Source organism: Strix uralensis, chromosome 11 (assembly GCF_047716275.1).
Source record: "Strix uralensis isolate ZFMK-TIS-50842 chromosome 11, bStrUra1, whole genome shotgun sequence".
NCBI lineage: Eukaryota > Metazoa > Chordata > Aves > Strigiformes > Strigidae > Strix > Strix uralensis.
Window position 1 is genome coordinate 9,394,492 of NC_133982.1, and position 27,793 is coordinate 9,422,284.

The window sequence follows — 27,793 nt, forward strand, 5'->3', positions numbered from 1 at the left end:
AAACTTAATACCTTGTGGAGTGTGTCATGTACTCATGTGATGTGCATTGCCATAGAACCCCATAGATAGATCTGCACATTTTTTGTTGTAGCTAAGAACTTTACCCATTCCAGTGTAGAATTCTGTTAAGATCTGATTTTACAAACGTTTACATTAAGTTTTATCCTACAGTTTTTACCTAGGTTAAAGTGACTGATCTGAGAAAAAGATCTTCATTTGTATGCCAAAATTGTTTTTTAATATTCTCTCCTTGGTATTGTGCATCAAATGTTTTTAATCACAGTGAGAAATTTAGAAGACTCAAATTGCTCAAACAGGGCTTGAAACTGTGTCAAATATATATTCTAATGTTTGGTTTTACTTTTTAATTAACTAACCTTACTGCTCATCATTAATTTTTCTGATTTACTACTTTGAATTTGTGCGTGTTTGGGGTTTGTAAAGGTATATTCACTAATTGCTGTGAATTTGAGCCATTGGAAAGAGAATGCACTAATGTTAAGTTGCACATACAAATGAAGGGAGAGGTATAGATCCTCTGTGGTGTACAACCTGAAGTGTAGTAAGGCAGCTGAGTTTATATTAATACAAACTCATGGATGCTGGAGTTCTGAGTGAATAGAGTGGTACTAGTCATATAAAGGGACATACTTGAAAGTTTGTAATTTCCTTTCTCAGCTATTTACTTACTTACATAGCCGTTACTTAGGGGAAAAAAACCAACAACCCAACTTTATTTTTATGGTGTTGCTTGGTTATAAAAGCAGTAGGAGTTACTAGACATAAATATTCATCTGGAGAAAATGAGCAATGAGCTGTTCTTGCCAAACATCCTTGGCCTTTCTTACCATTTAAAATTTTGAGTTTATTGTTTTAAAAGTAATTTTTTCATTTCTGTGAGATGTCCATGATACAAATTCGGCTCTGAATAAAGATGCTCAAGGCTTTCTTTAGGAAAAGAAATCTGGTACTGAAAGAATAAAAGGATCTTTGCTTTATGTTTGTTTTAGTTTAAAGATGGTGTGGCTTTTAATAATAGTACATAAATTAAACCTTAATTCTTGAAGGTATAAATGTAGATGTCTACATCTAGCCAGTTTTAATCAAGTTTACTGCCTGTTCAGTAATGACTCGTAAAACTAACAGAGATACAACTAGAAGAGATAAGAAAGAACCATTGCTAGTTGGTGGTACAACTTTGGATAGAAAATATGAAAAGGAGGTGATGGAGATCATCTTACAAGGTGTCCGGTGAAATAACCAGTGATAACTGGTACTTTTTATTTTGATAATCATTCATTTTTTTGTGGTTTCACATTTTTTTGTATTATTTCATGGTATTTTCACTTTTCTTCTTCTGGAGGAGGCAAAGGTGGAAGAGGGACTTTGGTAAGTAAAACACAAAAAAGAAAAGGAGAAGGGTTTATCTTTGACACATTCAGAAGCTTTTAACACTTTTTCTTCAAAAACATTCTTAAAGTAAATACCTTGTACTGGGAGCCCAAAATTGGACACAGTATTCCATTCATGGTTTCTCAAGTGTCAAATAGAGGTTATAATCGCCTTCCATGACTTGCTGGCTTCACCCTTGCTAGTGCAGTCCAGTAAGCAGTTGCTGTCTTTGCTGCAAGGGCACACCGCTTGCTCATGTTCAGCTTGTTGTCCACAAGGACCCCCAGGTCTTTTTCTGCAGAGCTACTTCCGAGGCAGTGACCACCCAGCCTGTACTGGTGCATGGAGTTACTCTGTCCAAGAGGCAGGACTTCTAATTTGAATTTTCTGTTGTTCCTGTCTGCTCATTTGCCCAGCCTGTCAAGGTCCCTCTAAGTAGCAGTCCTGCTTCCAGTATTTTGACTACTCCCTGCAATTTGGTATCATCTCTACACTGGCGGGCAGCACACTCTTGTGTTACTGTCCAGGTCCTTAAAGAAATGTTCAACAGTATTGATTCCAGTAGGCCTCCCAGAGGGGTGCCACTAGTAACTGCCTGTCAGTTGGATTTTGGAGCAGTGATCACTGCCCTTTAAGTCTGACAATCCAACTGGTTTCCCACCCACCTTATTGCCGATTTACCCAGTCTGGATTTCTCCAGTTTGGCTTTAAGAATACAGTGAGAGATTATGTTAAAGGCCTTGCTAAGGTCAAAGTAAAAAACGTCCACTACTCTCCACTTATCTACTGAACTAGTCATTTAATCACAGAAGACAGTAGCTTGTTCAGGCATGTCTTGACATTGGTAAATCCATGATGGTTGTTCCCAGTAATTTTTTTTTTTGGTTCTTCATGTACTTGGAAATTAATTCCAGGATGACTGGCTCTGCAGTCTTTCTGAGGGCTGGGATTAGGGTGACCAACTAAGCCTCAGGTCCTCCTTCTTGCCCTTAATGAAGATGGAAGTGGCATTTGCTTTTTCTAGCCATTGGGTATTGCCACCAGTGACCATGACCTCACTGTGATGTCATCCAACTCCATTGGCACCCATGGTTGCATCCCATCTGGTTCCAAAGATTTGTGTACATAAAATTTTTTCAGGTGCTCTCTTATTTGATCTTTCTCTACTCATTTCCACAGACTCAGTGGGATTGATTTAATTTTACACAAAAATACAAGTGAGTGGAAAATAATAGAATATATACTTCTCTTTGATACACTTAAAACCAAAAGTCATTTAAATTTCTTAGTAAATTTTGGATTGTAAAGACCACGGAATTGACATAGTTCTGTCTTGTCAAATCCATAAAGAGGCCAACTCCTGTGACTTGGCAAATTTCCAGTTGATGTCAACTTTGAAGTCAATGAGGATTCCTTTTGAGGAAAGACAACAGGATTTGGATTAAAATACTTATTTATGATTGATAAATGAAGTCCACCTGGTCTCCAGACAAGGAGAACACATGATGCAAGAGAACTCAGTTTGAGAGTTTGTCCTTCCTTTCAGTTTTGTATAACATTTTATTTTAACATTTCAGGTTAAAATACCTCCCAAACAAAAAGAAATCTTTGGATTGAGTGATGAATTTTAAGAACATATTACCAATAACAAAATTTGTTACTCATATAGAGGCTAGATTGAAAAGAATAGCAATACAAACTTTGTGTTTAGATGTGGGAAATCAACTTTTTTTTGCATGGACCTTCTACATTTTGATTTCACAAGGATTGTAAGTGCCACCTTGTGGACAACATTATTAATCTTGTATTTTGTTATAGGACACAAATTGGTGAGGTAGGATAGTAAAATTAGTTTCAAATTCTGTGATGGAAATTAGTTACATTTTCTTTGGGGATTGGAGGATTTTGATTTATTGTATTTCGCAGTATTGTTAATTGATGTTCTGAGACTTTACCTTCTTGATTAGTATATGAGTATTCTGTAAGAAATCTCTGAAGTGAAAGCGTATTACTATTGGCTTCAATGGCTGTGAATAAAGCCAAACTCTCCTAGTCTTACTGTGCAGTCTTACTAGTTCATGATTTTTGCAGTTACTGCTGAAATACCTTTCTTGGTCACTCTCAGATCCTGAATGCTAGCTTGCGCGGATCACAGATCTGGTTTGAATGGCAATTTGTTACATGATATGTAGAACTTTACTAAGGACTGTAAATAGCAGTAAACCAGGTCTTTTAATTAGTAAGTTTCCCTTTTTCTCAGCTACCCAAGCTTTAGGTTCTCTTCAAAGTCCCTCTAAATAGTCACCAGATAGCCCCACCCTATTTGAGGGGAGACCAAGCATTTGTTCCCAGTAGTATTAAATAATACAGCCTTTTGTTTAGTAATTTAAAACCTTTCAAGGATCATATTTTTCTTAAATCTTTTAACGTTCCTGGATTAAGAAGAAAAAACAGTATTTCCCCCTTAACTTTAAAAAGAACGTTGTAGCATGCAAGAACAGATATACTCTACATTTATTTTCTTCTTCTTGCGCATTACTAAGAGCTTCAAGACTGTTTAGGTTTTGAACCACTGTTGGTTGCAGTGTTACATCATGACACAGCAAAATGTAGGTAACAACTGCCCAGTGCAAGCTCCCCCTGATTAGGGGAAAAATGAAGATTGTGCATTCTCTGCTTATTTTGATTCCGAGAGTTTTAGCTTATGTAGAGCAATATTAATTTGCTTATTTGGGATTTCTTTTTTCTATTCAGTAAGCAAGCTGCATTTCTCAAAGCAGGAGATCTCTTGCCCTTTAACTGGAACTTGGAGTAGTGGGGTAGTTTGACAGTCAGAGGAAAAAGGAGTACTAATTTGGTCAGTCTCATCTACAGCGTCAGGAGCAAGAAGGGCATGCTGATCCATGGGAGAAGATGAACCTGGAGCTGAGAATCTCAGCAAACCAGGCAGATGGTGGCCTTACCAAAAAGGGTGTATGTCCCCAGTTCCAAAGCAAGTAGGGCAGGTCTGCTGGTGGTTGCCAGACTCAGCCAACAGTCCAGATATCAAGGCTAATCCCTAATGATGAGCTAGATCCCACGTCAAGACAGAAAATCAAGTCAGCAGGTCAGGACCAGGGTCAGAATTGGGGTGGTGCAAGATATGGCACAGGTGTACCTGCAGCATAGTTCAGAGACCAGTGGTGATACCCTGACCTTAGAAGCACCTCCTGGGAAGAAGGAGGGTAGGAGGCATCTCAGCCCTGTGGTTCAAGACTGGATAGCTGCATTATGAACTAGACAAAACTCAGCTTTGTCTAGTTCAGAGCCTGGGAAACCAGGCTGAAGAGGCTTTATCCTGCAACTGCCAAGCTCTGGTTGCAGTGTTTCTGGACACCTTCCTAGTGAGTGCAATGCCAGAATTTCTAGCCAGTCCTGCTCTGACTACCAGATGCAGCTGCAGTGCTGAAATCTCAAGAGGTGCTCACATTGGCTCTTTTTCCTGCTTCTTAAACACAATCTGCTTCCTAGCCAAAGCCCCTTTTTTTGTAAGCATGCTTTCACCATGTGATTCTTACATTTCTCTCATGTTTTGCAATGTGTACTGATTTACCAAACCATGTTACCCAACTTATGTTAGACTGATGTTGATTTAACTGGAACTGAACCTAAGCAGCTTCAGGCCCAGAACCGGAAACCTGAAATGAGCCAAAACCCATTCTGGTTTCACTTTCTGCTTCTCTGGTGAGTTGTCTTTTATGTTTAGTTTCCCAAGACGTTATTCAACCTAATTATTTGCCCAATTTTTCTGTTTTCAGTTGCAGTGGAATTGAATCTCAGTGATGGTCATGATTCCCCAGCTCTTGCCATTCTCACTGACAGTTTTTCTTAGCTTCCATGGTTGTGTTCCAGGCTGTGTGTTAAATGACATCAGTATTTTCTGTGTTGCATTGGGGACCAACAAAACGTGCTGCCTTTTTGTGGGATCAGTGAAGAAGGAATTGATTCAAAACTGGTCTTCAAATCAAAGGAACTCTAATAAAATGACTTTGTCAGAAGTTTGTCAAAAGGCTAAACTGGATTACATGTGTATGTCTAGATGTTGTCTTACCCAAATGGATATTTGATGATTGAATAACAGATTGATAAAGCAGCAAAGCTTCTGTTCAGACTTCATACTTTATTAGAGGTGCGTATAGTGTTTGCTAAATTAGTTTAAATCTTGTATCAGTTCTTAGAGACTCCCAAGTCCTGTAGTTAGTTAGAGTTCTGTTTATGTGAGAGAGAGCGTTTTAAATGACAAATAAAGGAGTCGGTATGCAGTTTGGCCTCAGGAGCATATGTGCAAACTTTTGTTTCAGAAATTGCAAACAAGTTCTGTGAATAGATGACAGAAAGGAGAACAGATATCATCACTAAAAACACATTTGAAAGCTTCTCAGACTTACTGGAGGAAAGCATAGCTAACCTCCGAGACAGCAACACTGGCAAGATCTTAATGAGGTAACTAGTGTGTAAGAGAACTCCCAGAAGGGCAAATATTTACAGCTTTAGCTTGAAGGCTGTCACAGACAGGAAAAAAAAACCCTGTTGTGTATTACAGACAACAATATTTACATACTAAATGCTTTGCTAAAAAGTCAATAACAGTGTCTGCAGGTGTGAATTTAACATTGAGATGGGTAAACCTGTTAGGGATTGATAAAACAAATCTTCTGGTTCTGGCTACAACAGCAATAATCATTTCCAGTGGCAAAAGTGTGAAAGAAATTAAGGTATCTGTGAAGCAACCACCAAGTATAAAAGGTTATTGGTGACTGTTAATTTTTTTTTTTCTTTGTCTCATCTAGCTTTATGTAGTTGTCCTGGTGGGCTTGAGGTTTGTTAATTTAAGTTGAAATTTGAGAACTAAACAGTAGAATCATAAACCAACTGTGAAAATGAACAACATTATATTCCTTCAGAGTTCAAGACCTTTAGAAGACTAGATACAGACAAAAGAGTCCCCATGGAGACCTCCTAAGTTATTGTCTGAGGTGAAAGGGCTCTGAAAGGCCATTAATCATGCTGCATTTGTGGTACAAGGAATCCCACAACTTTAAGTTGAAAATCCTCCACACTTACAAAGGGCTGTAAAATAAATAGTGATTTCAGCAAGCTATTCCTGGTGAATCAAGAAATTGCACTCACTCTTGTATCTTTTGCAGATGGCATTTCGCTGGAGACTAGAGCTAATTGGCCCAACTCCCACTGATTTCAAAGGGAACCTTTCCACTGATTTCAGTGGGATTTGAATCAAGAGTAACAAATATCATACAAATACGTTTCTCCATGAAGTAGATATTGCTGGGCAGATTTTAGAATATCTGACCACTTACTGCACATATACTATGCTCATTAAATGTGTGTGTGGAGGAGGAGGGCATTAGAAGATATTCAGAAGAAAACATCCCTACTAATCCTTTCAAAGCTCCCTGTAGATTCTTGGCTGAAGAACCCACTGAATTTGATCAGCTGTGTGTCTAGACCATGGTCACTGAGACATTTTATATGAAGGTAATGCACCATCTTGTAGCACAATTGCAGTGCAAGGGAGCTAAAAAATATAAAAATCTAGTGTCCACTAGATGCTACATCATGAGGAGGTCTGGAATATTCAGAGGAAGGAGAGTTGGACACTGAGTGCAACTGACTGCTGGTGACAAAATAAAACACCAACTTTTGGTGCTGAGCAGCTTTGTGCTGTGACTGACTTCATCCCTGCATGTTTTTTGAATGGGAAGGAGAAAGAAGAATCCATTTAAGGGCTGAGGAGGAAAAGCAAGGACTTCTTGTAGAGGTCGAGAGCAGAGTACTTTCTGAATATATAATGGAGCAGACTTGTGTTTTCTGGCAACTTCTTCTGAGTAAGACATCAATGGAATACCATAGGAATGAAATCCCAGATGTCTGGTAATTTGACAAGCTCTTTATGTTGTAACCTCAAATGTCCTTGTGCAAAAGTGGCTTGATAACAATAATTCATGCAATGTCATGAAGTAGCATGTGTAATTTTTAATTGTCAGCAGTTTATGCTGTGTTATCTGTATACACTTTCTTTTTAAGAGCTCTTACTTCTGTCATGCTCCTGCCCAAAGGCTTTTAAATTCTGAATGTCAGTCTGACTGCCAGCAAATGAGTGCCTCAGAAAATGCATAGGGGTCTTTTGCATCAGTCAGGTCAGAGAATTGAAATTTCAGAAGCGGGTACTGCATGACAGCATTTCAGTGTTGAGCTTACACGTAAAGCAGAGCTCTCTGTTTAAACAAACTAAGCTTGGTGCTCAGATTTGTTTATAGCTGTGAGAGTACAGAAAAGGTGGTATTTCCAAAAGGCAATAAATAAAATTCAATCATGGCAATGCAATAAAAACTTTTCAGTATATGTTCTCAGAATTATGGAATAGTGGACATTGCAAAGTACAGTTGTTGAATTCAGTCATTTTAATTTCCTCTAATGTGGGCTTTCCAAATAATGTCTGTTTAAAAAATTACAGAACCTCTAAGTAATACCAAAATGTTGTTAACTAGAAATGAAAGTGAAGATTTGACAAGACAATAAATGCCTTGTCCATCTTGAACAAAATTCTCAAAGGAAACAAATTGTATGTTTAAGAAAAGTAAATGACTTTTAAATGGTTCCAATGATCTGCTCATGTGTTTAAGGTGAGGAATTAAAATAAAGCCAACAACCACCATCTTTTTCACCGATACATTAAGTTGAGCAAATATTAGGAGAATTACATTCACAAAGAAGAAACTGCAGTTTAATTAACCTGTGTCTGGGCTCTCTTTTACATCTCTTCTTTTTGTCTTCCTCTGTTTACCTCAGCCCTTTCTAACCATTTGCAGTCAATTTGAATGATGGGATTCGAGTATTTTCTGTAAACACAAATGACAGTGTACATGTTCAAAAAACACTGTGAAGCTGTGGTCACTAGATCAGCCTGTATTCTGTATGCATTTGAAATGAAGCATATGTTAGCAGCCAAAAGAAAAGGAAAAAACCACTGTTGAGTTGTTGGTGCTCTCAAGAGTAGTGTATCAATGAACAGCAACAGGAGGGAGGTGATAATGGTAGAAGAAAGGAATAGCTAAGATTGAATCAGTTCAGCCCCCCCCATGCAGTGAGAAACAGTGAGAAATGTTGTTTATAGTGTAAAAAGTGGCATAATGAATAATATCAGAAGTATGCGATGATATATTCTCAGGATTAAGAGAGCACCAAGAGGAGAAGCTCTATGGATGTTAGATGACTGTTCCTCCTAAGGCCTCTTTCAGCTGCAAAGATTCCTACAGATTTCAGTGAACTTAGTTGAAATCCATATAGCATATTGTGAACTTTAAATACTGGAAGGAAAGCTTCCTAGAAAGTATTTGTCAATGTTTTTTCTGTAAGTTATAGTAGAGCAATTTATATTGTTCATTGTATGTTTGTAGAGGCACCTAATACAAGTTACTAGAAGAGCATTAGAAATGTAGTTAAGCAGCTATTGAACTGTCATTCCTACAGGTCATTGTTCTACAACTGTAGTCTAGTTAATAATTCAGTTGATGCACAAAAGAGAAAGAAGTTAGTCTCACATTCCCATAGCTGTGTTGGCCCTACAGTGCTAGGGAAAATGAGACTTTTTTTCCTGGTTTCTGCAGCAACAGGGTTTCTAACTTGGTTACACTTGCAGAACAATTTTCTTGAGGAGGGACACATTAATAGGAGCTTTAAGATTGGATACGGGAAACCAAGTAAAACTAGTGGTATAATGGAGGCATGGTCTTGGAGTTATATCTGGAAGGAGTTTGGGGTTCTCCTGCAGACCTCCGGTATGACTGCAGGTTGTTCTAGCAATCTTATCATTCCAGATTTAAAAACAATCTGAAAAGGCAGCTTCTTATTCATACCTTCTCCTGATCATGCCCATGGGTGACTAATTTGTGGCTCTTGAACAGCTCGATCATCATCCTTCTGTTGGTTGGGATATTGTTGTGAGTGATGGTGGACTGTGGTATTTGGAGGGTCGCTTGATAGTCTGCATCTGTGTGTGTGGGTTGTAGGGTTTTCTTTGTCGGACATCCTGGTGTTTCCTGTGTTTCTGGCAGCTGTGTTCTGCTGTGGGATGCGGTGTTATGGTGCTGGGTGGGTCAGCTATGCCGTGTTTTTACGGGGTTTGGGGGAGTGTCTTGTCTATAATTCCTAGTTACAATGATGCCTGTAACAGCAAGCCCCACTTTGGCATTTCTGTGCTTTGCACAAATAAAACCAAGTTTTATTCTGAGGAATACAGAGGTTCTAAGTATATGTGGTTACTTTTCTGCTTTTTAATAACTTAAAGACAGCGCTGTCAGATTCAAGGTATATTAAGTACCTGCTGCTTATCTTAAAAGTGTCTCTTGAGGATCTGGAGCTTCCCCTCTAGCCAACTCAAATTCAAGGCTGTATTCTAGAGGTAAATACCATGTGGTTTGTCTGTTCACTATTTAGCTGCCAACCATTCCAACTGCATGTGCACATTCAGTCACAGATTCCTACTTATCTCCGGGCTATACTTAGGCCATAACCAGTATGAAAATTCCAGGACATCAAATCTCTTTCCTGGCTTGCTGATGAAGTGCTTTGTATGTTGTCACAAAAAAAAAGCTGATTTCTCTTATAGATAAGTTGGTTTTTAACGATACTGTTACAAAAATATACAGCAACATCGTTTTTGTAAAAATACAGTTATATTCCTAATCAGTGAAGAAGTCTCTTAAAGTTAGAATCTCAGCTATTGAGAAGCTGGTTTACATGTTGTACATATTGTGGTTGCCTCACCTTAGTGTCCTGGGAGCAACACTAAATATCTAATGTACAAGTTCAATTGTGTCCGTTTCATTACTGGTTGAATTATTAAGAGAACGTCTTCCCATTTCTGTTTGAAAGGCTTGGGAAGCAAAAACATCAGACTGTATATGGAGAAGATATCTGACATGGCAAGAAAAGCTCAGTCTACCGTAGAAATTTGGCTACAGTATAGAAAGCTGTTTATTAAAATGGGGATGAAAGAAGGTCAAAGATGATTTTCTTAACAGCAGAAACATGAACAGTGTAGAGCAGGGGTTAGTTAGAAAGTTAAGGCATTTGGTAGAAAAGATCAAGAATGATGGAAGAATTATCTTGTTTTTACATGCTTTTATCCTTTCAGTTTTACCTTAAGTGACTCTAATATTCCCTTATCAGTTAAGAATCTTAGCTTTTTCCTTTCTTCTGTTAAATTGTTGCTGTATTTCTAGCTTATTATGACATCTTTCCTGACTTTCAGCTTCAGCGTGATCATAGATTTTGGGAATGATTTCTGTGTGTTTGAGCATTTTTTTGGTAGACACGAATAAACATATTCAGGAAAATTTTTAGTTTAGGGAAAAGCCAAATGAAACTTAACTTGAAAAATATTTGTAATGTTCCTACCCTTTTTACAATTGTTTTTCTCCTTCATCGTTCTCAGAGGTGCCATAGTTTATTTCATTTATTTTGAAAGGACAGACTAAGTAAGGGTAGAAACATTTTATTCTGTGGACCTCAGTTAGGCATGTGTCTGGGGACCTTGGAAGTCTTGCTCAAGAAGAAAACCAAGAGAGGAAAACTCAGAAGAGGCAGTTTCCACTGACATTGCTATGGATCACTGGAACTTCAATTTCTCTGAAAAATTCTAAATTAAGCTAGTGACAAGTGAAGCACTAAATTGTTGTATAGTGCCACGCAGACAATAGAACCTAAGAAGATAGTGCAAATCTAATTAGTAGCATGATTTCTTGGGAAAATTGTTGTATTACAGTGTATAGTCTGCTCTCTGTATGCTTCATTTGTACATTATATGGATGAAGAGCACAGTGACCTCTGCTTTTGTTGTGCTGGTATTTTATTCAAAGTTGCGAAGTGTGCATCCTTGGCATGGATTACTCAGGTGCAATTACAAGAAAACACAATAAGCTACAGAAATAACAAGATACCTGGAAAAAAACCCACAGGATTTCTTAAAAAAAGATTCAACTGATTTCATGGACCCAAGAAAAACAAAATAATAACTGTGTGCTGAGAAGACCAGATTTGAGTCATCTACCACATAACCTTGAAGTTACTACCTATTTACAGGTCAGCTTTAAAGCGTTTTCTTCCTCCTGCTTTTTTTTTTCAGCATCGTATAATGGCAGAAGTTCAAAGCAATGATTTCAGTACCAGTCTATCTTTAATTCTGCTTTATCTTGACTTGATTTAAAGTGATGTTCCCTTATAGTGCAATATATGCAGATTTACATTTATATGAATGCTGGAAAGGCCAGACTCCCGACATTTGGATCAGAGTCTGTGATATGTAATTAACAAAGATACACAGTTAGAACCCATTCATCCCATCTTCCTTATCTGTCAGAAGCTAAATAGAAGTTTTGCAAAATCCTAAATGAATCCTAGTAAATAAATATCTTCTCCTCAAAAAATCATATTATTCTGAATTAATTCTGTAGATAGCTTGTTTTAAATGAAGTCTAACAAGAGTAGTTTCATGGAGAGTTTGAATAGTAGTGTTACCGCCTCAATATTTATTCTTTTTAGACCATTTCATAGATATTCCAGGAAAAAAAAGGCAAGAAGAAAATAATATTACTGTAAGGGTGACATATTTGATAATACCAGCTAAATGACATATATGATAGTGCTAGCTTTATGATTTATCAGCTAATATTCCTACATCAAAACCCTCAAATCTCTGATAGAATTTCAAAATACTTTATCAAATGGTCTTTGTTAAAGGCTTAAGAATGTGGGCAGTCTATTTCTTTCAGTCACTGTTAAGAGAATATATGCCCTCTGTGTTGAATTTCTCTAGAGTCATGTGTCCTGATTTGGATCTTAATCCTTGCTTGTTAATTTAAAGTCCTTGTAAGGTACCTATGAAAAGTGTCTGTAGAGTATTCCACCTTCTGGGTAAACCAAGTAATCTGTGCTGCTTCTTGCTTGCCCTTAATGTATACATCTAACCAGTATGCATTCTCTGCCTTAGGTGGCAGACTGCATACAAGTAGTTGAATCTTATTCTCTGTATGCCACTCAATCACCATTCTATATCTCTTTTCAGATTTAAATAATGTATTATTAAGATGAATATATTTCATGTTATAGCTGCTAACAGTACAAATGAAACTAGGTAACAGCAAGTGAGAGCTAAATATTATCAGAGAAGCATCTAGACACACTTACAGGATGTCATTTTTCTTTTAAATCTGTCTTTCTCTTTTCAGCACAAAATAATGTGACAGGATACGTGTGCTAAAGTTAATCATTCCATGTGTTGATAATGCTTCATGGATTACCCAGTTGCTGTCGTAGTTTTGCATGAACATGCAGATTTTCTTACCCTGACATAGTATTTTTCTAACGTAAACCAGAGTATTTTTACTGGTTTCTGCTCAGGTACCTGGATACTTACAAGGCAGAGAGACTCAAAACAGCTAATGTAAGATTTGGAGGATCTTACTTTTCTTGTTCCTTAAACGCAGCAAATAATTATTCCTTAGCATTAGATCCAGTAATTTTAATGAAATATTTCCTGTCAGAATAGTATTTAATAATTCATATAATCATGCTTCTCTGTAGAAGTTACATGGTATTAAACAGCTTAAATCCTAATATATTCAAAATACATTTTTGAATAACTTGGATACTTTATAGGAGGGGGAAAAAAGTTAAGTATTTTAACTGAATCCTGAAAAGATATCAGCTAGCAAAGCTGATTTTAATTGTTTTGATATTTCATGATCTTTGTTGGATTCACTATCAAACGGTGTTGAACTACTTTGGAAGAATGACCGGAAGTTTGAGAAAGGAGGTATGACTAGTTCTGATACTGTTATGTTGTACCACCCTATAAGACTTATGTACCAAGTTTTTCAGAACATGGAGAGGAGAAAGAGTAGCTTAAAAGTAAAGGCATCATCTTTTGTAGTTAACCCCCAGAAATCACCCACAATGCTAACAGTTAATCTCAATACTTCTATTTATTCCACAGAGCAGATGACAAAGAACATGTTTTTTGGTGGCTAAATCAGTAATACCAAGTTGGGGGAGATGTAGTATTGCTCAGGCAGAACAGCAAAAATGATGGCTCCCTTGAAGCTCTGTTTTATAGGACTGTAGCATATAAAACTTAATTATCAGTAACCTCAGCAATTTGTAGAACTAGGATTTATTGGTAATGTACAGTGTTAAAGCAGGTCTCCCACCAGTAGCCAGGTATTCTTCTGCTACCTGCTTAACTTCTTTAGTGGTGTTTCAGGCCATTCACCTTGCTTGATTACTCTTCTCACAGTACCCTGCCTAACATTTCTTTAACAGCTGAATCAGCTGTGGTACATCCGTAACTGTCCCTAACCCTTTTCCTAGAATTTTGTACTTATACTTAGGTGTGACTTCTAGTAAACATTCTATTCATCTGCCTTCTAGCCCCATGGATGCCCAGACTCCAAATTACTTACGTATTACAACTTTTAGCTGGCTACCTGTCAATGTGACTAATTTTTGAAGTTAATGGTGTTAATATACTACAACTCATAACTGTGGCTTTCCTACCTGATAATACAATGCAACGGAAGCAAGTTATTGTCGTGTTGTATTATTTATGCCACTCTACCACAGAGATTACGATTTTTGATAGAATCATTTAGCACTGAAATTGTGACATCTGTTTTCCATTTCAAGGATCAGCACTTCATGTTTTCAAATGCTTGGCACCAGCCCCATTCTATTATATACATAGTCCTAAATCCCTATTAAGTCCACCACTGAATACTTCATCCAGATTGTCCCTTGTTTCTCTCAAGGGTTTTTATTTAAATTAATTCTGGCATACAGTTGGCTGTAATTCCTGAACAGTGTCTTTCATGCTAACTTGTAACTTAAAAGAGTTTCTTGAACCACTTTGCAAAAACAGTTGAGCAATGCAGAAGATGTATAGATAGTGCAAGTCAAAAGTACCTCTTCTAAGAAACAACACTTCGCAAGAAAATGTTTTAAGGGACAGATGTGTTATAGACCTCGTCATATCGATAGCCAAGGAACAGCTTGCAGTAGTGCCATCCAAAATCCTTTTGGTGGGCAGAATGTATTTACCTTTGTCTTCTCATTCATCTCATATTCACAATCCTAATATTTCTGTATTCATAGTAGGAATGTTATGTGTGATGTGACTCGAAAAGTGACACCTGCTTTTGGATTCTGTAAACGTGTACTACATGATGAAAAACAACTGACCGAGGCTGCCTTTCACCATTGTGAGAGGGCTGTTAACTTGGGTGTTAATGTATTTGGCACCCACTTTACATCTCAACCTTCCAGGGTTGTACAAGGAGACTGTCTGAGATTTCAGACCTATCTGCTTATCTAGCCAGACTTCTGATCTTTATATCTATTGACATAGTTAAGACTTACTCATGTTCCCACAGCAAATATTGGAAAGGACACTCACACTGCATTCCAGTTTGTATCACTTCTTTCCTTAACATAATTTTTTCTTGCTGAGGTATCACAGTGTATTAGGCAATGTGATAAAGGGATTTGTTTGCTGTGTATACATGTGCTTAAATGTAGTGAATGCCATATCCTGAGAGAAGTTAAAAGTCAATTCATATTTTTATATGAATGTATGTTAGCCAAGTAGCAAGGTGGTGCTTCTTAAATTTATAGTCAGAAGAAAAAAAGGAAAAAATGCTGAACTATCTGTTCAGTACAGTTGCATGGATTCTACGTTTTTGGTTAATTTGGGTGAATTCTGTTTACCAGCCTAGTTCTACAAGGATGAGTGCCATTCCAAATCTCTGTACAGCTTCAAGCAGCTGTTTAAAAACAGAAAAAAAGCAGAATCAGCTTGCCTGAAAGGTGTTTCTTTCATCTTCCCAAAATTACTCTGGACCAAGGCCCAGGACATCCTAAGTATTGAGTCCTGGACCAGTAACAGGTCTCTGGTGCAATATGTCATGACCTGTCAGGGCTAGAAATCTGTGCTTTATACAGTTAGAAAGGGAGATTCCCATAGAACACGTGGGACACAGGCTTGCTGTATCCTTGCTGGATCTGGAAATATTAGAGAGTACACGGTCATTTTTATATGCCTGCCTAAACTGTATTAAGCAAATGTCAAGGCTTTCTAGAATGTATTAGTTATAACTGGTCTATTCTTTGGAAACCTATGCAATATTGCAAGATGAATATTTATCTTTAAAGCACTATCATTTCCATGGAAGCCTCAGTAGACACCACAGTAAAGATTTTTAATTTTTCTTTATAAAATTGTAATTTGTTACTAAGTACCTGTTCTGTTGGTATATAAAATGCATATATGAGTGCACTCTGCATAATATATATAATTTATTAATATATTGTTATTTATTGTATTTATTATCTTATTTATCTTGTGTTATTTATTATCTTATTTTTATCTTTTTTATATACTTGTGATTCTGTGGCTTTTTCCTCATTGTCAGTTGCTGGTTTCAGATTATTGGGTCCTTGTCTTCAGTAATTCATTCGTTGTATCTTTCTCAGTCATTTCTGTGAAAGAGCATTTAAACATTACAGGCACTGTTTGTGACACAGGCTCCTTTTACCCTATATGGGAAGAATTCCAAATAGTACAGCCAAAGATTGACAGCTGCTTTTTATGTCAGTCAACATTTGACTAATGGTCAAACATCTGTGCCACATTGCTGGCTTGTATTTTCCATCCAGTAATCCCCCCAAGTCCTTCTTGGCAGGGCTGCTTTCAATCCACTCCTCGCCCAGCCTGTATTTGTGCTTGGGATTGCCCCGACCCATGGGCAGGACCTTGCACTTGGCCTTGTTGAACTTCAGGAGGTTTGCACGGTCCCACCTCTCCAGCCTGTCCAGGTCCCTCTGGATGGCACATCCCTTCCCTCCAGCGTGTGACCCCACCACACAGCTTGGTGTCGTTGGTGAACTTGCTGAGGGTGCCTCGATCCCACTGCACCAGTCCCAACCCCGACCCCTGAGGAATGGCACTTGTCACCGCTCTCCACTTGGACATCGAGCTGTTGACCATGACTCTCTGAGTGTGACCATCCAGCCAATTCCTTATCCACCAAGTGGTCCATCTGTCAAATCCATGTCTCTCCAATTTAGAGACAAGGATGTTGTGCGGGACAGTGTCAAATGGTTTACACAAGTCCAGGTAGATGACGTCAGTTGCTCTTCCCTGGTCCACCGGTACTCTAACCTCATCGTAGAAGGCCACCAAATTTATCAGACATGATTTGCCCTTAGTGAAGCCATGTTGGTTGTCGCCAATCACTTTATTTTCCTTGTGCCCTAGCATAGCTTCCAGGAGGATTCGCTCCATGATCTTGCCACGCACAGAGGTGAGACTGACTGGCCTGTAGTTCCCCAGGTCATCGTTTTTTCCCTTTTTAAAAACGGGGGTTATTTTTCCCCTTTTCCGGTCAGGGGGAACTTCACCGGACTGCCATGACTTCTCAAATATGATGGATAATGCCTTAGGCACTTCATCTGCCAGTTCCCTCAGGACCCGCGGAGTCATCTCATCAGGTTCCATGGACTTGTGCACATTCATGTTCCTTAGATGGTCTTGAACCTGATCTTCTCCTGCAGTGTGCAGTTCTCCCAGTTCTCCCTTCTCCCAGTCCCCACCTTTGTTCCCACCTGTACTGCCAGATCATATTGTATGATTTGGTATAGTAGCACTTGTAATTCATATGTTTAAGCAAACGCATTACTCCGTTAGCAGTAAAATGCATTTTGAGGCAAAGCACAAAAATTGAACTCATACATGATTTTAAGATTTCCACCAAACAATGCAAACGCAAGATGTTAGACCAAGTGTTTCTATTTGAACCCACAATCTCTTTGAAATCATGCAACAGTCTGCTCACACTAGATTCGATAGGATGGAACACATTTTTAGTTGTCAGGTTATCCCATTGTGAAACACAGAGCGCTCAGGAATCTTCTTCATTCCCTTGCTTCATGGCTACAAACAGGTATCATTGTCAAGCTCCATATGATCCTGGCAGTGATGAGTTAGATGGTTTTATCTGTGTTTCTTGGATAGTCATAAAGAAGATGTTGGGTGTTAAATATTTATATTGGAACTAAGCAGATTCTGGCTTGAAGTTTAGAACATTTTTTGCAGCAAGGGCCAAACATTAATATTGGGAATAGGAAAGAAATACAGTGATGCCAAGGCTCAAGATACTCCCTGTGTTTTAAGTTGATGGTATCAAAAAATTCTATTTCTTTCCCCTCTTACTTGAATGTTTGCTTTCAGGAAAGACCATAGAACAATAATTAACCATTTTTTAATCAACAATTTTGCAAGAATGTGCAAGTATTTTTGACAATTTGAAATAATAGAACAATACTCTTGTCATTTATTTTGAATGTTTTCTTATCAAATGGCTACATTTCATAAAATATGTGATAGGCTTCTGTTCTACTGGTTTATGTAACATTTCATTCTTATCTGAATGAGAATGAGAAGTTCTATTTTGCATGTGCCAGTTAATTGTTTAGGTAGATTATAAGTGTTCATCATAAGTGTTATTTGAAGTCTGTAAATACAAACCAGCAAAGATAAATTAACAGAAATGTTTCTGTAAAAGAAGAGATAGTCTCTACAGTATGTGTGCTTTTAAAGTGCCGTAAGTTGGAAAGGTTTTTTTCTGGTTTGTGTAAAATCTTTAACATTTTTCTCTGCCCTTCAATTTACGTTATTTTAAATGATTTAATTTTTTTTTAAACTATCCTGTCCAAGTGGGTGTTACTGAGTGGGTTGAAGATTTTCTACTCAGTGAACAGGATGATCACTTTGATAACTGTCTAGATGCACTATAAAGACTTTAGAAACCTCTTTTCGTGAGAATAGGCTCAGTGCTCAATTTTAGAGGAGATCAAGATGACACTTGGTATATAAAGTAGTTCTGCTTTTATAAAAAGACCATATTGGATCATAACAAAGTCATAGCTCTTCACCTGTTTTCTGACTAGCAGCTCCAGGAACTATGTTGTTAAGAGATTTTCTTTCAGCTGAGGAGGCTGTGATCAGCAATGGTTGATGCCTTAGTGTTCATTAGTGTGATCTTGTATTTTTGGTATCAGGCTGTAAAAACCTGTTGGCTAACTTGAAACAAGTCTGTGAACCCTCTGGTTTTTATTGTCATGTTGCATACAGAAGAACAAGGGAGGAAATTGTTGAAATGCTAATTCACAAAATCTTTTCAGGATTGAAAGTTCTCTGAAAGTCATATGGTCCTCGGTTGTTTTGTCCGAAGTCTGCAGTTGTAAGATCTTGGAAAAAGAAATCTTATTTTATTTTGCAGAGCATTGGCTGTGACGACTATCTGGGTTCAGACAAGGTGATTGACAAGTGTGGAATATGTGGAGGGGACAACACTGCTTGCAAGGTTGTGTCTGGAGTTTTCAAACACACGCTAACAAATCTTGGCTACCACAAGATAGTGGAAATTCCTGAAGGAGCTACTAAAATCAACATTACTGAGATGTCAAAGAGCAACAACTATTTGGGTAAGTTGTGTCTCAGAGAATAAAGCATTCTTTGTGTGCTAGTGCAACTGGGTGGAGGTTATGCCAGGAAAGGCCTTCTAAACAGTGTGAAATAGATGACAGGAACAAGAAAGGAGAAGAGAGGAGGAAGAAAGAAAATCATTAAGTAGGCATTTTGATCAGAACTAAGTGGCAGTAATTCTGGCTTGATTTTGCATGACAAACACCGTAGACCTGTTACCATCCATTTCCCTGTCCATCTGACTTGGCTTTGTTGTTTCCTATTAGTTGGTTCCACTGTGGTGATTACTCTTCCTGCATCGTTCACCTTCTCTGAGTGATCAAGAATCCAGCCAAGTGGCATGATCTTTTATGTAAAGTGTATTGAGATTGCTTGAGGAGAAAAAAGCATCTTCTGATTGCCTAAAAATTTCAGTTCTTTTAAAGTGAAATTATATAAAAATTGAATTGAGATAATATGATATTGAGTTGGTATCTGCAGAATGCAAGGTCATTTGTACAATTGTGTATTCTGAAGCAGACCCTTAATTCAAAACCATAGAGGATCCTGGAATATTTCTATTAACATCTGTGGTATATTTCTAGATCTGTCTAGAGTGCTGCAAATTAGAGATTATGTGGAATTTCTGCAGATCTACGTCTGTCTTGTGTGCATTTGTGAACTGTGCCATTCCCTGTTGCAACCTCTCATATTCCCAGGTTAGGAAGCCCTTAGCTTGCCTACATTTGTGCTACTGTTTTGGAGCCGATTCTCCTGAGGCAACTGGAGAGAGAAGAGGAGGTTAAGAATTCTAAGACCGGCCCCTTGCCTTTGAATTTCTCTTCACCTGTCAGTCCATCTTTATATCTGTCTTAAAAATTACCATAGCAAATAATAAAAATGGAGCTACACACGGCCTTTCTTGCTAGATTGGCAATTATTACTAGCACTATCTAGCTGTACTGGAAGTTTCAAATCGCAGTACTCTTGTTTGACAGCTGCTTTATCTCACTTCCTGCTGGTAAGCATCCCAGCTACTGCTCAAGTACAAGAAAGGAAAGTGCTCATTATTGAACTGCTTCTCTCTTTTTTTCTGCTTTCTTCTCCTTAATTCCTGCTGGAGCTGTAACTAGTTTTACAGAAACATTTGCGTGTAGATGGGAGTTTATTATGGGTAACAGCCTGAACTGTAATGTGAACTCCCATCATTTTACCAAAAAAGTGCCTCTTCGAAAGTGAAGAAATAATATAAGCTACCCACAGTCCAAGAAAACCAAATGAACGTTCTGGACCTCTTGTAGGGTGATCTTATCAGTTCTAATTTGTCCTGGTTTCATCCAAATGTATTTTTGATATATTATATACACCTATACACACCAGCATTCATTTTTTTCATGTGAACAGTTTGTATAATGTCCATCAACGCTAGCTAGTTTGATGACGAAATCAAACAATAATTCTATTTAGAAAGCTTCCATAGATGCTTGTACATTCGGTAGAAAATGGGTGAGAATGCAGCTTACTTGGCAGGCCAGTGAAAATAGACACGCTACTAATATATAAAATCATGGAGCTGAATGTAATTTTTCTGTCAGATTTACATACCAGCATTGGAAAACAGCTGGCAGAAGAATTCTCTTAACTGTGTTAAAATGTCCTGAGCCACTTGACCATTTTTGGAATGGGCAGGACAGAAAAAGAGTAACATTTTTTGCTTAAAAATAACCAGACTGTTGGCATGTATGGGAAAGTGGCAAAGTTTTTCTTTCCCATGCTACTCCTTATCCCCTGAGCTCTTGGTTTATACTATCATCTTTTCTTTCTTTTCTTTTTTTTTTTTTATCCATTTCATATGTTTCATTTTAAAGCTGCTGGTATGGATTTAGTCTGCTAAATTTGCCAGCTCTCTCCCCTGTTAGGAATTCTTGAGGCTGTAGTTCCAGCTAGGAGTCCAGCCTCTCTGCTTACACTATTACACATAAACCTGGTTTATTGAGGCAGGTGAGTTGTGCCAGGACAGGAGTGAATATGTTCTAACAGATCAAAAAACTGAAACTAGAGAAAGGTTTATCAGGTAATTTCTTAGACAAGTGAAATGGTAATAGGGTGGTTGTTATTTGACATATTGGTGGTCACAAATTTCTCGCTGATAAAACGTTCACAATTTGGACATGCACATTTTCAGAGAGCACATAACACTGGTAGAGCTGGGAAGCTTGAAAACTCAGATCTGGTTTGTCTATATTTATGATAATAAGCAGAAGTCTTGAATTTTAAAAATAAATAAAAAGATCTTAAACTCATCCTTATGCTGCAGCAGCAACAAGGACAACAACCCAGCAGCCATTCCTGTAAGCATGTAGTCGAGTGCTTTGCAAAACTCAAGTTTCAGGTCCCTGTTCTGTCACAGTCCAGCTGTAGCTGTCAGAGCTGCTTGTAAAGCAATGTTCTTCTTGTTGCAAGGAGTCTAAGTTAGTTGCTTTTGGTTTTCCTTTCATTTTGCCCATTTTATGGTTTCTTCAATGCAAAATCATAAGTCAGTTCAAGGTCACTAAAATTTTTTTAGCCGATGACAGCAGATGTTTCTGGGAATCTGAGTTATCTGGCTTGTCTCTGTTCAGGAGATTGTCTTGAGTTCCGTGTGGTTTCATTGAACAATTTTTACGAGGCTTCATACCTTTTCACTGCCTTGTCAAAAGTAATAAGCAAATAAGCAGTCAGGAAAGTGTGTTTTCACAAGGAGGTATTTCTGTAAAATGGGGGAATGCTGGAAAAAGCAGGCAAGAATGTGAAGTTTCTTACCTAAAGAGTTTCAAACTCATCTAAACGTCATCCAGACATTTGAAAGCTTCTGAATACTGCTTTTGTAAACTGTTTTTGTAGTAATCTATTGCTCATTGTTGCAAAACCTGTGACCCTCATAAAAAGCATAGTTCTAATGATGATGCTGAATATGATGGTAGCTTATTAAGCTTAGTAAGTATTGCATTTTTGGTTCTTTGCACACAAGTTGGAGTGATTGCAGAATAAAATCTATAAGTTCTTGCTACTTGAAAACAATAAACCTTTGTTAAAAGAAAAAACATGACAGTGGTATATGAAGCTTTTTGTGTTTCTGGAACATGTCATTATCTTGGTAGTCAGAATATTCAGATTAAAGTGGTAGTTCGACTGATTCTTCATGTAACTTTATAATTAACTTTTCACAAAAACTACAAAATCATAGATTCCTTTTGCATCTAGTGACCTATACTTTATTTCTGTATACCTTAAAAACCTTCAACCACACTGTTTCTGTTTTCTTCTGCTTATGTTTTCTTTTCTCAGGTGTTCTCCTGTTTTTGAATGAATGAATTTCATACAGCACAAACATAATCTTCTCTTCTACCTGCCCTCCCCCCACCCCGCTATGTGGTAAAAATCCTTTAGGTTTTCCATTTCTTGAAGATCTTTACTGTAGGAAGAGTGTTGATCTGGTAAAGGAAAATATTTTAACAGTTCGGATTGAGAATGGCCTGCAACATTAACTGGTGTTTCTTAGTGAACCAAAATGAACTACCTCTAGTAGAGTCATAAGGCAGATCAGAAATTCCCCAGGAAACATCTTGTATTTTTTCTTGTGTGTGTGTTTTCGGAAAGAAAGCAGCCCAGTTTTGGACTGCTAAATAATCGCTGTTAGTAACTACTAATGATGTATTAATCAGTCTGTATATTTACTCTAGTATTTTTTTACAGTTAGAAGCAAAAGCTATATATTACAATTTAGGTTTAGACTCTATAAAGTCTAAACAAGGCTATAAGCTGCACAGTCCTCAGCTATGTACAGAATGACTTGCTTCTCAAAGTAGTTTTCAGCAATATTTTCTTACTGGCTGACGTGTTAGACCTTTCGGCAACAGAACTGTTGACCTTAGACAGACTTTTCCATTGGCAAAGCACTCCTGTCACATGCTAGTTTGAACAGAAAAGAGACAAAGACATACTTTTTATCCCGCTGGTAATCATCAGCTGGCCAGTTCTCATACACTGAAATGGGAAGCTTGCCATTGAATTAAGTAGGACCATAATACCTTGAGTGGGACCAGTACGGTACAGCACTTACGCTGCAAACCATGTGGTTTTGAGTATAAATACTCTAGCATCTTTGGGATTGGGATTTGGGATAACGGCAAAATTTTAAAGCCAAATGACATGAATCCGAAGTAATTAATTGGAAGGTGCTTTTTTGCATGTTGGGTCTTGAGAATGTAATTCAAAGAAGCTGGTTGTTATCCATATCCATAGCCTCAACAGCAAGAGAATCTGATGGGAAGGAGGTATCAATAGTAAAAATTAAAATATAGCTTAATGCAAGAGTGAAAGATAGAATGGTTGAAAATGCATTAGTTTTGAAATACACTTACCATGTGTAATGAACTTATTCTAACTGGAAAGAATCTGGTAATGTCCTGTAACTCAAGCAATAGTTTGTTTCTGGAGCAGTTGTCTGAAGCTGGAGTCATACGACTTTGAGATACGGTTCTGCAAATGGCACCAGGCATACTGCCTGCCATCATTAGCAGTAGATGTTTGAGATATCTTATGAAAGGGAAAGTATATACATTAGAGTTTTGATAAGTCTCTTAACATTTTGTGCCTTAACCTGAATACTACTTACTGCAAAGATGCTTCATGGTGAAATTTATTTCATTGCTAATTGTAAAGCTCTTCACAGTTCCTGCAGGGAATATATTATGTATTTCAAATTTATTTTTCATGAAATTAAGTTACTTCAGCCACTAAATGAGATAGGGAGGCCTTATGATCTAATCCATTTTCCATACTTTCTGTAAAATGATACTCTGCTATTCTGGCATCTTCTATTAGCACATGCCAGTATACAGTATTTGTGATTAAAATAAGAGTTCACATTAATGGTTTTTTAAACAAAAGTCCAAGAGATGTTAATAGCATTCTTATGAATATTGGTGTGCCTGAACATGAATACGGATTTAAGGATTTTGTCATATGAAAACTAACAGTGGCTGATACTAAAGGGACTGTGAAAATATTCTCTAAAAACTATTTTGATTCAGTATTCCCTGCAGCAGATAACATTCAAGCAGTATGTCTCATGATGAAATATTGTTAGCAGCTCTTGAGCTTAAAATAACATTTTGAAATCAGTTTAGAGGTGCAAATTTACAGCAAATAAAGGAGTTAGAACACTGGCAGAGAATTTAGAAGATAAACATTGTTAGAGGCACGGCTATATCACGTGTGATCATATGAAAAGTTTTATAATTTATGTATTAGCAATTAACTCCATGGTTTCCTTCATGTGGTGCTAATTAGATCAATTAATGCACTTTAAAATGTACATTTTTTTAATTGTTCTTACTGGTTTTTTAAAAATTTTTTATACAAGATTAAAGGCTTCTGTGCAAAAAAGTTACAACACATACTGTATCGTAATGTGGAGAAGAGAGGATATGTGTTTGATTTTTCAGGTCTTGGACTGGATATGCAAGAATATGTCAGAGGAGGAGAGTTTTTCTGTTTTCTCAGTTACTTTATATACAAGGGATCTGCTTATAGTAAACTTCTGTTACAATGTTTATGTGGGTTCAGTGGCTGTCCCAAATAAGTAGTGAGAGCTATGAGTGCCTCATTGATACTTCTTACATTTCGGAAACAAAATCTGCAATTTTTTCATTTGAGTTTACGAAATGCTGCAACCCAAAGCTATGCTGTTATGTATGTTTATAGTGATGGACTTGTGAAACCCCCACAAAGACTTCTACGTTTTATTCCTTATGTTGTATATTATTTATTGAGTGCATCCCTGTATGTGTCAGTCTGTGCGTTAGAGTCGGAGTGTGTCTCACATATACAGCTTACTGAAGGCATTACTTATAAACTATGTAATTACAATATCTGGATTAAAATAACTGTTTTTCTTACCTTTTGTCCTTGGTCCTCTTGCCTGTTCTCTGCTGGAGTTAAACAACAAAGACATTTCTTTGTACAGAAGATGATGTACTCCAAACTGTGAAGAAAAGATTTAAGGAATCACTTCTTAAATAAACTGAAATTAGGCACAGCAAGTTCAAACCATAAGGAAATTTCAGAGTAAATTATTAGTATCTGAAGAGACAGTTAGAATCTTTATGTAAACTTAACCTGAACATTTAAAATAATATACCTAAAATATGCTTATTATGATTAGGAATCCTAGCAAATCTGTTGTGTAGTTATTTCCTGAATACTGAACTGAAGAGTCAGGAAATACTACACAGAAAGAGAAACAACTTTTTTTTTTAAAATGTTTGCAAAATCAAGCATTCCTGTAAAAACATTGTAGTGGTAATACCAGTTGATAACTCCTGCTTATTTGCTTCTGCCTTATCTCCACTCTTGAGTCTTTCCTGCTGTGCTTCGTATTTTACTTTTGGTTAGATATTTTCTGTCTTTACAAAATTGGCCATTAATAGAAGCTTAAATAATTTTGGCCACCTCAAGAGGTTTACTTCTATGGAAGTTTTACAACAGTCATGATGAGCAGAGAAGATTCTGATTTTTTTCTGCTTCTCCTAATTCAGTTTAGTTAGCATTGGTTGCTTAGTTTCAGATATATTGATTATCTGAATTAATAATAATTTGAATTAATTGCTCTCTGTGTGACCATGCTTTAATTCAAAACTAACACATGTCTACCAAGAGAGTTGTCTTTCTCAACGTGGATTTAAAACAACCTCAGTACTGAAGTGTCTAATGCTGACCTTATCCAGGAAAATGCTTTTCCTTGTCCGTTGTTTTATGGAGAGGAGCTCAAAGACTAATCAGACAAACATGCATTTTTTAGCAACTACCCAGTCCAGTGCTTGTGAGTTAATATTAAACTAACTGCTGACAGATTCACTTCAGGATTTACATTTAGACTGCATATGCTGGCCTGTGACTTTCAATGGGTTGCATTTCCTTAGGCTGAAAAGTACAGTATTGTGGTTAGTTGGTTATGGCAAAACTTGTTTACACGGGTTATTTTTGATCATTTCATGGTCTTCCTCTACAAACTATAGTTTCAGTGGGTGTGGGGCCTACAACCTACTCTTATTTTGGGTCATGATAATTACCTTTAACATAACCAGACTGGCTGCCACATTCTGTTTGAAGGATTCAAGACAATGGGGAAGAGGCATGAGGAGTCTCTTATTTTATGCCTGGAGACAGCAAAAATCTTAGAAGCATATTCTGTCAAGAATTTTGGGGTCAGTCTGAGTTTGGATCTTGCCTTCTGTGGTCATACTGCTGTCACAGTGAGTGTGGTTTTTCCCTATTAAAAAAGTCATAGGTAGGATGAAGTGTTCACCGTGTTACATTTAACTGTCTTTGTACTTTCTTCTGTGTACTGGTTGCATTACTGATAATATTCTATTTATTAAACCATTCCTTCCTAGAAGATAATGCTAGGTTACAGGACAATTGAGATTACTGCTTATGCTTTCTAGCCACAGTTGCATGTGTGTTGACATTCATCCCATTCATTCTGGGATTTGGAAGGCCTTTTCTGTGGTGATGCTAGATAAATGTCTAGAACACACAAAAGCAGGGAGAGCATAGTATCTTTCACTTGTAAAAGCCTTTGCAAGATAATGATTTTTGAAAACAGCATGAGCTTATAATCAAATTTAAAAGAACAAAACCAGAAAAATCTGGAACTGAAGAATCATGGTGGGACAGCTTCATTGTAAATTATAGGATGGGAGGCAATCTAAGATCCAGTGTGAACACTCCTGAAGTGGTAAAGGGGATTTCACTTAGGATCTCATACAGTGCTACTTGAAGTCTCTTCAGGTTATGTCTGTATTTGACCTTTGGAGTTCAGCCTGTCTTTGAGGATAATGCATGTGTAGACAATTTACGAAGAGAATAAAGTCTGTCACAAATTTGTTTCTAATGCAAAAGGGTTAAAAACTAATAGGAGACAGAATATTAAGACAGATAAAAGTGTGCAATAGCTATATTTCTAGCACTTCTTACCTGAAGTTTGTTACTAAGATGCCTGGTTCTTCATGCACACACACCTAAATTTACATATCCTTTGATTTACTGTCCTTAAAATAGTTTCAAATTGATTTTCTGCAGGGAGAGTTTCTTTCACTAAATAAATGTTCATCTTATTGTAGCCAACATGTATTACTTGGCTAGGGTGATCACTTACTAAACCCCTTGAAGTTGTTAAGACTTTGGATGAAATTCAACCCTGGTGTTAATGAATTCAACTCCACTGAATTCAAGTTGCACAAGTTGCACCTCGTCTAATGACCTGTAGTTGAACCAGAATATATCTAGGACATTATTCTTTGCTGACCATATATTTTTTTCTATACCGGTGTTGCTTAAATAATTACATTTTAGAGTTTCTGGCAAGGTTATCTTATTATAGTAAATTCCAAGGTGACCTTTTCCCTTCTGGCTTCATTAAACAGCCAGCTAATATCTAACACTCTGTATAGTAGTCTGTAGGGTTCCAGGCGCATTTTGAAAACATACAAAAGAAATGTTTTTACAAAAGCTGGTTTATTCTATTTTATATATTAAGTGGAAGATCTTAAAAAAAGGCAAAAAGGCAGACCATGTTACTTGACTGGGTGATGGAAAGTACTCTTTCCCCTTGTCTCAGGAAAGTTGTTAAGCCTTAATGGCTGGGTTAACTTCTTTATCACAGCTTTCCACAACTGTCTTACAAAACAGGCTTCTGCATGTCACTTGCCACTGGTGTTTTCATTTACCAGCTTCTGAATTAGTTTCTCCTTGCTTGCTGATTGCAGGAGATCTGCT

General features: G+C 37.3%; 1 protein-coding gene across 1 annotated transcript in view; it reads left to right on the forward strand.

Annotated features, from left to right (window-relative positions):
• THSD4 (thrombospondin type 1 domain containing 4) overlaps nt 1-27,793 on the forward strand; it is a 306,588-nt gene that overhangs the window by 213,074 nt on the left and 65,721 nt on the right. The window contains exon 7 of the mRNA XM_074880649.1: nt 18,786-18,990. Within this exon, the coding sequence (XP_074736750.1) occupies nt 18,786-18,990 (205 nt within the window). The remainder of the gene's footprint in view (nt 1-18,785; nt 18,991-27,793) is intronic.